The 15079-nt window shown below is 31.0% G+C and overlaps 1 protein-coding gene across 2 annotated transcripts in view; it reads right to left on the bottom strand.

Moving 5' to 3' along the window:
- The window catches only part of LOC106471275, a 33255-nt gene extending 19147 nt beyond the window's left edge, over positions 1-14108 (bottom strand). The window contains exons 1-5 of one of the 2 annotated variants that reach the window (XM_013931867.2): positions 13887-14108; positions 11833-11879; positions 11127-11212; positions 7143-7263; positions 2513-2661 (exon numbers count right to left, since the gene is read on the bottom strand). In XM_013931867.2, coding sequence (XP_013787321.1) covers positions 2513-2661; positions 7143-7263; positions 11127-11136 — 280 coding nt within the window. In that variant the 5' untranslated portion in view covers positions 11137-11212; positions 11833-11879; positions 13887-14108. The remainder of the gene's footprint in view (positions 1-2512; positions 2662-7142; positions 7264-11126; positions 11213-11832; positions 11880-13886) is intronic. The other variant, XM_022399886.1, reaches the window with a different exon arrangement.
- Positions 14109-15079: the final 971 nt, after the last annotated feature.

The following is a 15079-nucleotide window of genomic DNA, read 5'->3' as shown; positions in this document are numbered from 1 at the left end:
CAACTTTTCATGTCCTAAGATAACCTTCCATTAACCATGAATTTACATAACTTCCATCCAGGAGACGGGTACTCCAGCTAGTAATTACATATTTTCCTTATTTACTGCTTTTTACTTTATTTCAACATTTTTAATTGAAGTTCATTATTGTGATTTATTGTATATTTGTTGCTGCTTTAAAAAGACTGAAATACTGTTTATACTCTTGGTCAGGCAGTGATTCTCTTGAACCTCCTTGTTTTAAAAGTAAATGCTGGTATAATAACTTATGTGCATGGTAGGGTGTTTTTTGTGTTCAGGAGAACTTTTAATGTTTTCTTGAAAACAGATGGAGGCTTGTATTAAAAAAAAGATACTTTGTTGTTTTAATATTCAAAATTATTTGGATCAACAGTAAGTGTTTACTGTATTAAGTGAAGCTTTGTCCTTTATCTATACTATTTTATATCACAACGTGCTGTAACTCTGTGTCATACACAAGCAATAGGCCTATAGTGTCTAACAAAAGAAAATAACACAATATATTTTATTATGGTAGACATTTCATACAATATATTTACATAAATTGTTTTCTCTATTCTGACAGTCACAGAAATTAAGAATGCAGGCCTAAAATCCCTGCTGGACACCCCTAAATATTATACAAACCCAGCACCTATGCTCACGCTTACCTTAATATCCCCTAGAATAACTCAATAAATCAAACAGAAAATCAATACACGAAAAACTTCATAAACACAGCTTTAAGTCTCTGTTCAGTGGACAATGCTTATGAAGAAATCAATCTTTTAAAGCATTCCTTCACTCAAACCAACAAATTTCCACTAGTTATTGCAAATATTGCACACAGTCACAATAACAGAAATCTCAAACTAAACTCAGGAGCCAACCAACAACAAAACATTACACTGCAGTTTACCATCTATCCCTGAGATCAGTTCAAAAATAATTCACACTTGGACAAAACATTCCAGTAAACAAAATTCCTGTCAACTTTAAATTCACTCAAAAACATGGTCCTGAACTAAAAACCTTACTAAACAAAAAAGTATGTAGGATCACACAATACCAACATCATTTATAAAATAATGTACAATAACTGCCCAGAGTTCTATAGTGGAGAAACCATAAAAAAAATAACAAACCAGATTCAACAAACATAATTTAAATCCTCCCATATTTACTACCATTGCAATACAAAAAAACCACATTATATACCTATTAAAAACACTGTAATTTTAAACAAAGAATCAAACATGAAGAAATGTAAGATCCAGACATAGGAATGTATATACAGTAGGAAAAATAGAGAAGTTAAACGACTGGAAATTGCTAACACAGATAGGTAAATGTGTCTGGACACACCAGTGTGTTGGTTTGGAGTGGAGCTGTATGTTCCATAAAGATAGCTTGTTTAAGTATAAGTTGTTTAGATAGACATAGGAATGTATATACAGTATGAAAAATAGAGAAGTTACACCACTGGAAATTGCTAACACAGATAGGTAAATGTGTCTGGACACACCAGTGTGTTGGTTTAGACTGGAGCTGTTTGTTCCATAAAGATACCTTGTTCTCTAAACAACTTATACTTGATGATGACAAAACCTTGTTGAAATATTGTACATTTGTTACTGTGTTAAACTTTGTAATAAAGTTTTCTCTGTAACCCATTCAAACCATCTCAAAGCTTTATTACTTTCAAATGGATTCCTTGTTATCAAATATTTTCCATTTCTTAAACTTATTCTTGTAGCTAGAGAAATAATTAACTTTCTACTCTTAATAACTGCTGTCACTGTCTGAAAGTACTTTCATATCATCCTTAACAAGTTTATTTAAGTCTTTATATAAAATCATCAGGAATATGTCACTGCCTATTTAATCAACAGCTAAAATACTGTTTGCCAATACTAATAAGTGTTTAGGTCACAATTTTTTAATTACTAAGGAAAAACTTAAATATTTTCACCACTGAACTACCGTTGCACAATTATTATCTTAAATACAAGATAGATAACTAAAAGATAGACTACCTGCACTAGTCATTCCTAATTTAGCAGTGAAAGACTAGAAGGATGGCAGCTAGTCATTACCACCCACCACTAAACTCTTGGGCTACTCTTTTACCAATTAATAGTGGGAATGACCATCATTTTATAATGCCTCCACAGCTGAAAGGGTGAGCACGTTTGGTGGGACAGGAATTCGAACCCACAGATTGCGAGTCAAGCACCCTAACCACCTGGCCATGCCAGCCCAGTAACTGATTGTCCATTATTTCATCTACATCACTTATGTAAATCAGAAAGAACAAAGGTCCTAACACTGTACCCTGAGGTAACTCACTTGTGACATTAAGTGTAAACTCTAATGGGAAAAATTATTTTCCATGATATAAATCATCAGGTTAAGTCGTAACTGTAGTTTACAGCTATCTACATAATTTTCTTTCATTGCCTTTAATTAAAAGCAGCATAATTTCATATCACAGTATTAGAAAGGAAATTACCTGAATTCTCTCTCTTTTCCTCAAGTGATCCAAAAGATACTTTTATAGTTGGATAATCACTCAAGTCTTCAAACGACTGGCTCACTCCTTCATATTCCATTTCAACTCTTTCCTTCCCTTTTATAGATTTGAACTTTTGATTTAATTTTCTACACAAATAAAACAAAATGTCATATTAGTAACATCAACATTTAAGGTGAAGTAGGACAACATAATATGGATCATATTCATAAATATATATATTCAAAACTAACACATAACACACATTAATTTTTTGTTGAAAAAGTCTGTTAGAATTTCTCAGGTCATTGTTATTTTATTATTTGTTACATGTATATACAGTCCTGTTGAAAACAACCAAAAAAATCATCTGACTAATCTATTCTACTGCAGCTTTCAAACATTATATACTATAAACAGGATAATTATCTTGAATTTTATTCAAAGATGAAGAATATTTCAGAGAACTATCTTAAGAAGGCTGTTTAGCCACCAGAACTCTCAGAAAAACAGACAGAACTTCCATGGTAATGTCAACTGAAAAATCCACACACAACTTCATAAAGACTACAAAAAAGCATGATGAGTAACAAAAAAAATATTTTTTTAAGAAGGCAGTATATATATACTATCAGCAGGAGTTACAATTTAAAGAGATTTTACATTCACTAGTAGTGCCATTATATTAGTACATAAAACCTGACAATTGTGGCTTTGTACTGAAATAAGTCTAAGAATCAAACTTAAGCAATGTATTCTAACTCTGCTACAAGCAGTTGTATAAATAATGCAAATATATAATCTTCTATTTTCTTTTTTTCTTACTTAAAAGTTAGCATTTTCTTAAATTGTAAGTGTATCTAACCTATATAAAAGCCCGTGTGTTGCGTCACGTCACGCTTGATTTTTCTTGATTTCTCAAAGTAGGAGGAGTCATAAAAGTCAAAACGCATTTATCTGGATAGAACAGTTCGATTACTGTCTGTCCATTATGATTTTAGTGACAGGGTGCAAGGGGGGCCATGAAACCTTATAAGTGTGGTAAGTGTTGGTATAATAAGCCTAAAGATGTAGTGTGGGATCACCTAGCCTACAGCCAAGTACATAAAATTTATCATGAAAGTAAAATCATCGATTCAATTTTAACTTAAATTGTTTCTGAATTAAGCTATTTTCTATATATTAGAAGTTAATCTAACTGATTTTTACCACTAATTATTCTACGAATATGCCTTATTCCCTTTGTCACTCTGTCAAGAACACTTTCACGCTCCTTTTTTTTGGTAATGCTCAACAATATATATATCCTTGCTTAGCAATAAAACTATTATGGGATGTTATGCAGTAGTTCTTGACTATTATGGGATGCTATAGAGTAGTTTTAACTATTATGGGATGCTATACTGTTGAGGACACTTTCACGCTCCTTTTTTTGGTAATGCTCAACAAATATATCATCGCTTAGGACAAAACTATTATGGGATGTTATGGTGTGTTTTAACTATTATGTGTTATTAGAGAGTAATTTTAACTATTATCAGACATCATAGAGTGGTTTTTAACTATAATGGGATGTTATAATGTTTCTTTTTTACTATTATTGAAATTATTGAGTGTTTTTTTACTACTATGGGATGTTATAATGATTTTTAAACTATTTATTATGTATAAGCTCACGGACAGTCTCTCCCACACACACACATATCCTTGAGCAACATTAGATATCATAGTTGGTATAAGAGAGACCTGATTTGCCTCCATGCTGGATAAATTAATTCCAGGAACTCATGCCATTTATCGGCTTGCCAAACAAAAAGTTTTTTTTTTTGTACAAAAATGAAATAGGTAACACAACGAATGTTCAAAGTATCTCCACAGGTCGTGCTACAGAGAAACCCGTTAGTGAATGATTTGTCGAGAAAAAGTGACAATATTATCTGATTATTATAAGTGTGCTTATATACGATACCAGGATAGAGGGCACATTGACATAGCCGCAGAGTGTCATGAGACAGATATAACCAAGTAGGGAATAAAAGACTGGAGAAAGCGAGAAAAAATCACACCGATGCTTAGATGGGCAAAGGAAAAGAAACCCTAACAGTCAAGTAATAGCTGTAGTGTGAGAAGAGGTAAGTATGTTTTGGAAACAATATTTTGTAGAAATACTGAAAACAAAATGAATTATACATGCACTGTTCATTACTCAAAATGTAGATATGCATTTAGGAGGCTCTAGTGGTTTTGCAAATGCAATTCACAGATATATCTTGAGTACAAATACTTTTGTAACACATATGGTTTTTTGTGTACAACAGACTTGTACATACTACTTAACCTTTTCGCCCCGGGTAGGTTAAAGTGCACGTGTCACGACATTTTGAAGCATTATTTTTCAAAATTTTATTAAATAACATTTTTACTACTTATATCAATGAAATTGGCATCAAAACGTAGTTTATATATATATGTTTTAATTTCTTAATTTAAAAAAAAATGTAAAGAAAAAAATTGTAAATATCGATTTTGTGTGCCACATAACACATCCAGTTGTCTTATTTTTCAGTTGCCATTTTATTATGCCCACCATGAAACATGTATAAGTAGCTAATGAATTAGAAACTCAAAGTTGAAATATAGACAAGCTAAATATAAAATAAGAACCTCCCTACTATATGATTTGCTGAGATAACAATATTTTTAGCGAGTCTACTAGAGTGGCTCCTCCTGCTGCACCAATCTTTTGAAAGCTCTTATTTAGTCCCACCTATTACTAATTAGCTACTGCTTATAACCAACAGAAAGAACATTTTCACCCCTGCATAGCTCTATGGTTGTTTATAAATAGCTTGAAGGAGAAAATAATAATTTTGCCAAAACCATTGAAGTGTGATGATCTAGTCGTTGCTCTGAACAGGAATGAGATTTTTTTAAACCCACATACAGTTTGTTTAGAGACCCGACTACATTACAGGGATTTTGAGCAGTACAGTAATTTGATAACATTTTGGTCTTCAAAAATTCATATTTGTTTTGAAGCCTAAAAAAATTAGTATCTCTACCCCCTCCACCCAGAAGAATAAACGAGGCTTACGTCAAGGCTTAGCAAGTTTTACACACGAGCGCAACATTTCATAACACGGTTACGTAATCAAAATCTTTGTTTGTCAGTGTATTTTTCATTTACTTTCTAAGTGTGGTGAAAGTGAGAGATGGTAGTAACATTTATAAGAATGTGCCCAAATAACACCTTCATATACTTATGCTGCGAAATTCCACACACATCAAATGGATGACCATAGTACTGAAACACCTGCTATGTAACTGGATAAGCCTGGCTCAGAACCTACAATGTTTATTGGATAAACCCAACTCTGAACCATATAATAAATGTTTTTACACATTCTACTTGCAATTTTATTACCCTGGGAAATTCCTGTTGAAAGTGTTGTAGGAACTATAAACTGTGATATCCCATATTGTGTTCACATAGCAAGGGGAATGTCACCTCACTGAATACGCGTGTGTTTTTGTGCTCAAGAGTTTCGTATTACGGTTGTCCGTAAACACTGTGTCTTATAACATGGGTGGTGAATTGTTGCTTTTTTGTCAGCGAGTTTGTAATTTGTCTGTGACAGTAAAATAAACACAGTAAATATATGGGATATATTTAGCAGTTGAAACTGTTAGGGGAAGAACTTTGAAACTTCATGATCAGTAATGAAGAAAAAGGAAACAGCTGCTCATTATATTTCTGATCTTACAATTTTTCTTTTCATTTTACTTCAGTGAGTTGTCTACAGACTGAAGAATCAAATAATAAATGTAATAACAGGTAAAATATAATGTTTTATTAAAAAAAAAGGTATATATGTATTTAGGAGGTTTCAGAGGTTGTTCAAATGAAATTCGAGATTTTTGAAACAAACAAAAGTATTTTAAATCTTAAAATGAAAATCACTTTGCACTCAGACTAGTTAAAAAAAAGAATCAATATTTTCACAGACAAATATAAGTAAAAATATTTCATTAAAAAATCTGATCTTTTTTGTGTGCAAAAGGCTTCTAATGTTTACTACAAGTCTACAAAATTTTGTAAAGATACACTTAAAACATTAAAAGTTATAGCATGAAAACTATAGCAAGCACAAAATGGTTATGAGGTTGGTCCCAGGGACCGAGCCCACGTCAAAAGAGTTAAAGCCTGCCACATTTCATGTAGATACACATCATAAATTTATAATAATAGCCAAAATTCGTTCTACAATATGGGGTGCAAATTTGATTAACAGACTATTTCTGAGTAATTCTATATATCTGAACTCTGCAATGAATAGCTAATTCAAAGACATTGTACATTTGTTTTAGGAAAATACAAAAATGATGATACAAGAATTGGAACAATGATTTTTTTAAATGAAGAAACTATACCTAATATCAGTGGAATAGAAATAATTTATTTGAAGAACATTTTACTAAGTGAAAGTTCCTTTTCAAGCTGAGGGCATGATGTATAAAAATTACCATTTTTACTTCAAATAAAATTTTAATTAAACCAATTCACTCATTGTATACCAGTACAAAAATACACTTCTCACTTCAAATCCAATTTTCAAGCACTGGTACTTACCTTTCTATAATTTTTCTAACAATCCATACCAACAAGCACAGAAATATAATTCCAAACACTATCCCAACAAGAACTGGTACAAACACCCGGAGCCCTGAGTTAGTTTTCTCAGATGGTTTGGCTAAAGCAGAAATAAAAAAAAAATAACACGATAAGAAACACAGAGTACTGTTAACTAAATAATAAGTCCTCCTAATTAAAGGAATTACAAATTAGAAGGCTTTTATGTGTAACACCAAATTTAAATTATAATTAATGAATACAAAACCATTATGTTAAGATCAACAATAAACAGGTGTTATGATCATTTAATCTTTCATGTATTTATATTACATTTACAGCAAACCCTCTGCAGAAGAAATAAGTATATCAATTGACCAGATTATATTGATGTATTGTACAAGATTTAAGTTTTATAAAGAATTTGTACACTAGACCTTTTTCATTTTCAAAGAAGAAGCAATTAAGTTACATCAAATTTGGGCTACTTACAATCATCTGGCTATTTAGTGAATTTTAAATACTAGTTTCTAAATGATTATACTAACCAAAGAAGGTGCCCTTAATAGAAGTAGGATTAAACCTCTAATGACTGGCCAGGTTTTTAAAATATTTTAATAAATAACATTCCTATTACAAATGTGATTTCATGTTTCATAATGAGCTATTTATTGACTTATAGACAATAAGCACTCTCATACGCAAACTGAAAATTTCTCGTATAAGGCAAGTTGCACCTTTAACTCTATACGCATAAGTGGGGGTCAAAGTGTGCATGCCTCAACCTTGTACAGAGTGCCATTCAACACAGTGTTACGAATATGATGTCAAAATTATTAATGTTTCAGATTATCTACATTGCTGATTTCACAACAGTTTTATGTTACGAGTAGAGAAAAAGTCGTGGAGGTTATTCAAATGCAACTTGCAAACTGTACAATGGACAAAGTGTTCATATTCTTCACATGAACATAACCCTGCCAATTTTTTTTAAGTACAATTCCAGGAGGTAAATGCCACGCCCACCTGCCACATCCTCTCTCTTTTCCAAGTTGCCAAGTTCTCTCTGATGTTTTATGCTGTATTATTTATAATCAATAGAAAGCAAAGTTTTACTCTATCAAACAATATATTATATTATGTTGTTTACTGTGCAGAGAAGTGTCTATTTTGCTTCCAGTTTAAAATTTTTCTCACAGAAACCACACCAACAAGCTTAGCTGAATTTTTAAAGGCTCTTACGGCATAGTTAGAAAGCCAGAAAAATTATGATAGTTATAGGGCATTGTCTGTTTTGTGCATGTTATCATTCTGTGTTCTTAGGTGTATTATTCAATTAAATAAAAAAATTAGTGTAGCAGTACCATTAATTTCAAAAAATAAGCTTAAGTCTTATTAACAGTCGACAGAAAAATAAAGGGGGACACAAATAAGAACAATATTTCTAGTTTTTCATGTGTATTATTTATCTATTATTATAAAAGTAACTAAAGTGTAAACATTCCAAATTTATTAGGTTTTATAAGTTTAGGTTAGGCAACATAATGAAAAATAAGAATAATAAAAATTATTCACAAACTATGCTTGTGAGCAGCTCATACAACATATAATTGTAACATGAGATGCACATTCTCCAAGGAATACTAAGGTGTTTTATACTTGCAAGGAGAAAAAAGTTGAAAAAGCTTTGTTCTGTTTTAATGGGTATTTTTTAGAAACCGGGAGATACGTTAAGCATTCCAGGAGCAGAGAAAAATATGTGATTCTAGGAGACTCCTGGCAAATCCTAGAGAGTCGGTAAGGCTATACGAACATCACCTTCAACTCCAATTTGTCAGAGTTTGAGTCAGATTGACTTTGCCATTTCATAGACATATCTTGAGTACAAAAACTTTTGAAAATACATTAGATTTTTTTGTGTACAACAGACTTATACTGTTGACTAAAAGCTTGACACATTTCATGAAGATACATTCTGTAAATTCAGAATTACAATCACTATTACTTCTCCCGTACAATGGACCAGCCCCATGCACATTCAGTTGGTTGTAGTTAGTTAGTTCAAGATAAATAAGACTACAAAGAATCAATATTCTTCTAATCTACAATCCACCTATAACAGAAAAATGATTCAAAATCAAATTTTTGAATTTTAAGATCTTATGAGCACTCAAGGTATAGAAAACTTTTCAGCACTGAGTTTACTCCTTCACCTGCCAAAATACAACTAACCCACACCATACATTGTTGTTTATATACACTGTACCTAACAAAAAAAAAAAAAGTTTAAAGTAATAGCACAATGTCCACCATATCCCAAATGTTTATGAAGCATATAACACTGAGATATAATTCTGCTTGAAAACAAGTCCAGATCTGCATTTCCAAAGCCTATACTTATTACTTATTACATTCTAATACTAAATTTAATATTCCCAACTTTTACCATTCACCACATAAAGGCCACTCACACACACTATTCAAATCCCTAAAATTCTTGAAAACAGAAATCAAAGCACCACAATACATGTATGTAGTTCTAATACATGTACACTTTGAAGAATACAAGTATTTCAACTTCCTTTTATAGCTCAAATTCTTAAAACTAGATATTACTCTAGTAACCTATCTCTGCTCTCTTACCAATATGAGGGAAAACAAACATAGTACACCATCTTTACAAAGTTACAATTACAGAATTTCTATTAGTAAAACCTACACAGCTAGTGGTTTTGGACATTTGTAAATAATGCACCAAAATCCTTTTTTTCTCTTCATCACACTAATGTTTCTCTCACATAATAATTTTCTAATTTCCATACTTTAAGTACATCACTTTACACTTCTTAAAACTACAACTTGGTTTCCTACATTTTAAACAACTCAGTAAAACTGTTAAGACCACATTAAGTTAGAAAAAACAAGTTCCACAGACTCGGTCAATCCTAAATTTTAATACGACCAGTGAACACAGAAAATCACAAACAACATGGATATTCAAATAATTAAAAAAAATAAATAAACAAAATATGCAAAAACATGAAACTCTAGCAACTATGGCGAAAAACAAATAATACATTTTACTTTTGGTCTTTAACCTACTCCTTTTGGGATAAAAAAGATGCATTGATTATTAATAGTAAATATTATGAAGAATGTCACTGTGTAATAGGTAATTTCTTTATTTTACATTAATGTTTAAAAAACAATTTACTAAGTGTATTATACAATTCCAGAAAAAAAGGAATCAGATAAAATTATTTACATATCACTGTCCTCAATGAAAAAAGTTTAATGAATTATATTTCTTAAAACAAAAATAAAGAATGTCACCATATATTGTCACTAATAATTTTTCATTCTTTTCAAGAAAAACTAAATTTTATTTTATAAAATTGAAAAATATTCTAAGTTTTGGTTTAACCTATAGAAAGAGATTTGACAATTCAAATTTTAAATAAAAACAATGATTTAAAAATACCATCTACTGTAGATAATAGAATTTCAAATACAGAATAAAGCTTGCTGTTCTGCCTTATTTCAATCTACATCTACACGTAACACATCAGTTACATCCACAACCAAAAATTATCAAACTTTTCTTGTTCATTAATTTATTTTTTCCAACCATTAGGTATCCAAAATCTTCTGTAAATTATCAAGCATAATACAAAAGGTCTTATTTATTAAATACGATACTTATATAATCATCATTTTTTCTTTCTTCAGTAAACTCCCCATGCATAAATGTACCTTATTCACACTTGTATGTACATACACATTTGCTGTATACAACTATTAGCACATGATATAAATATGAAGATATTTATATCTGGTTATTTTTAGTACTGACATGCAAAAGTAAGTCTTATTAACACATTATTCTGTAAGCTCAAGAGCATTTATATTATATAAATTACAGCCTTTACATAGTGATAATATTTCTATTAAACACTGCAATATTTAATAACAAATCATGTTTACCTTCTTCCATCCTTCCTGTCTTCTTACAAAATGTTTTGGTTGAATAATTTGAATATTCTTATCTATACCTTTCCCTTAGCTCCTTTCTACTTGCCAGAAATAAATGCAATAAGTGAAAAGACATATAAAAAAGAAAAACTAAAAACAGTCACTTGATAGAAAATATGGTTAAGGCTAAAGGCACAATATATATCAAAAATTTATGATCAGTTTAAACAACTTCTAAATTTTGAATACTGCAAAGAGGAAAGTAAAAATCACAAAATATTTTCTGTAAATAAAGTGGTGATGGTTTTATATTGCCTTCCTGTTTGTATAATATATATAAATAATGGTGATCCCTATAGTAACTTAAATGTTGATATACAGTATACACAGCATGGGCATAGATAAATATACTAACTTTTTTTTTACATCTTACAAATTGTATATTTTTATTTATTTATTTTTTAGTTTTACAGCTCTGCTCATCTTATTTTTCATTTTGTTGTATATCATTAATACAAATGAATTTATCAAATATTAAGTTTTACCAAGCTCTACCATTATACAATATCTTGTGCATTCTTATAATCTCATGTTCTTAATGGTTTTACTGAAAAATTATTATTAACAAGTAATTTTTCTAAATACAACCTTCCCTCTAAAAGTAAATTTCCACTGTCAGTTTAAACAAGTGAGCAAGTAAACATCTTCCAATAAATACCTTCTGATTTTGGGCTCTTGAATCAGAATCTTGAAATTATTTTTCTGCTGAAAATAAAGGAAATCAACTATTTGAGAGAAACAGGAAAAAAAACAAAGACTTTGGTCATTCAAAGCTGCCCCTGTACACCTGCTCTCAAAAACAGAAAATAAAAATCAAACCCCTATTCATTTTCAATAAATCATGAACTGCTTCTATAAACTCTACTGCTGTTGACAACCCATTTCACCAGCTAATAATCACTCTGGTAAAAATATTAAACTGGGGCCTAGCTTGGTTTTACAAAACTTAAACTTGTGTATTCTCATTCTATTATTTTTAAAAGTTGTACAAACAATTCAAAAGGCCTTTATTCTATCAGTGTCCCCAGAAAGCCTTATAAAAACTTTCATAAGATTTGAGGCCTAACTTGTGGCTTGTACAGAGATAACTACCTTTTTTTAATTAATATGTCTACAAATATATCCCAAAACTCTATTAACATTACTACTAGAAACACACCCCTGCCTTAATAGCTTCAGTGACTTATCTACCGCTATGCCAAGATCATTTTCTTCAGTAATACTTCTTCAAAATGCTGTGAGATTGCAAACACAAATAAAAAAGACTTTGTAGAAGATTTTCATTATTTATACTTAAGAATAATCAAGCACACAGTCAAGAAGATATGATTGTTTCAAAATGACTAAACATGGCAGAGAAAACAAAATTAGCTAAAATATGAGCATGATGAAAGCTAAAGTAGGCTTATTGTACAAAGCCTGTGAATTCAACTTTCAGGCTCAAAGTAACGGAACAAGGCTAAAGAAAATAGTGTTCTAAGCTATATTTTCAATGTCAAAATTTAGATGCTAGCAAGAGGGTGCACTATGTTAAGCTCAAGTAAGTTTATAAAAGTAGTCCTAGAATACCTAGAATGTTTGGAAATATTAGTGATCAAGAAACAAGGTAAGATTTTAAAATTATTTTAACCACTTTAATAAACTTGCAACTGCTTTAAGGTAGTAAACAGGTAGGGAGTCAAATCCTATGATATACTATAAAATTTGATTTAGAAATAAAATAGCTATACAGGGCAAGTAAGGTTTTCCACTTGAGTTGAAGTTGAAATAATGCTGCCATATGACAAGGGCCTATACTATAGTACCAGATGTGCATTGATGAACAAAGTGAAACCTTCATATATATGTTACAAATTTCTTTTCAACTTCACCAAAGGTAAAACTGAAAGGAGAATCTGTGATGTAGAGCTTAATGTGTAACATACATAGGTAGTCATTAAATCCTTGGTCTGATACATAATGTGAAATAATGATTTCAGCACAAGCTCTAACATTATTCAAATATCTAAATTATTTTACAATGCTTTATTGGCAATTGAAAATAACTTTAAGAACTATTAAAAGTGAAACGTAGTTAATATTAAAAACTAAATAAAAAGTGATTTCACTAAATGGCATACTCAGTTTAAAAAAAATTACAATTTTTATGTATTTTTTAAAAAATATAAAATTATATGTTGTTTTTCACCATGAAAACAAACGTAGAACCTTGGTTAAAATCTCACAATTTTCATATTTTGGCCTTTAACTTCAAGACCATTATTAACGTACATGCATACGTGATCAACGTAAATATTATAACACATTAAGCATAGGCTTAAGTTAAAATCTCACAATTTTCATATTTTGGCCTTTAACTTCAAGACTAATATTAACGTACATGCATAAGTGATCAACGTAAATATTATAACACATTAAGCATAGGCTTAAGTTTCACAATATCGATAAAATTTTAAGCTAAAACTAGTACTGTTGTAGTTGTACAACACAATATTACATTACGTGAAAATTTACAATATTTTTTTAGATGGACGCGACCTATATTTGGCAGAATTACACAGACATTCACAATTTTTTTGTTGTAACTATAAACATTAATCGCTTAAAGCCATTCCTAAGAAGTTCCTTACAATGTTATCAAACTTAAGTTAATATAGAAATAATTAAAAGTAAAACTTTAATGTCACTAGATACTTTAGAATATGTGCTAACCAAAAATTTCGTAGTTCTTTTCTAATTCCACTGCACCCTAGTTGCTAAGCAAAAAGTCTCACGGGTTACAAAGCTAAAATATCAGGTTTTGATACCAACAATGGGCTGAGCACAGATAAATGATAATCTATAATAAAAGAGCCCGTTTGTGCTTCTGACCGCCATAGCTCCAAAAGATAAGAAACACGAGAACTGAAACTCAGAAGATTCTGAGGGTGAGCACCTAGATATTATTTTTCAGATTTAACACACAAAAAATTTGGCCAAATTCTGCTTCCTGGAGGTCTGTAAAAAAGTGTCATATTATTTCTAATTCCTATTTACTTAATGAACAATATGTTGAGGTTTTCTGCTAAATACTCTTTCTTAATACAAGCATGGGAAGAAAAATCCAAATCTGAGAATTAAATAAAGTTGAACTGAACTAAGTTTGGGAAACGCAACAAACAACGGAAAGAAAAAATACGAATCAGAGAATATTGGAGAATTCGGGAATGAAAAGAAGCAAAATATATACAAAGAAAGAGAAAGCGAATCTCAGAAACTAACTTAAAACTATTTCTTTTAAAAATAGTTGAATTGAATGAAGTTCAGGAAATGGCAACAGACACATCAATTAAAGAATTGTCACATTGGGGTGCCCCCAGTGGCACAGCGGATTGTCTGCGGACTTACAACGCTAGAATCCGGGTTTCGATACCCGTGGTGGGCAGAGCACAGATAGCCCTTGTGGAGCTTTGTGCATAATTAAAACAAACAAACAAACAAACACATTGGGGTAGATATAGAAATAATCAAAGATAATCGAGACGCTTGACTGGTACATTGAGGCATCTGTGAATCATGAGGGAAACTTAGAATCCCGCAGCAGAGCGTGCGTATTTTATGCTAGTAAATAATAAATTAACACGTCTAAATGAAAACTTATTCTGGTTTATTGTGTTCGACGTTTCGAGCAGACGCCCTTCGTCAGGCAGTAAAGACCTTATTACAATGGAATTAGGCTATGAATAATTAAAAGGGCAGTAGTTAAAAGGGTAAGCTTAATTGTTAATATTGTTGCGTCAGCAGTCACATGACTACTGTGACGCAACGTTTCTAGAACTATCATGTACTTTGGCGAATGCTCTAGTATTTACTAGTAGGGTAGGCTGGTATATATATAAGAGGGGAAAACGTGACGCGGTAAGAAA

This window comes from Limulus polyphemus, unplaced genomic scaffold (assembly GCF_000517525.1).
Source record: "Limulus polyphemus unplaced genomic scaffold, Limulus_polyphemus-2.1.2 Scaffold4511, whole genome shotgun sequence".
NCBI lineage: Eukaryota > Metazoa > Arthropoda > Merostomata > Xiphosura > Limulidae > Limulus > Limulus polyphemus.
The sequence above is the reverse complement of the archived record's forward strand: the minus strand, read 5'-3'. Positions and strand labels throughout refer to the sequence as shown.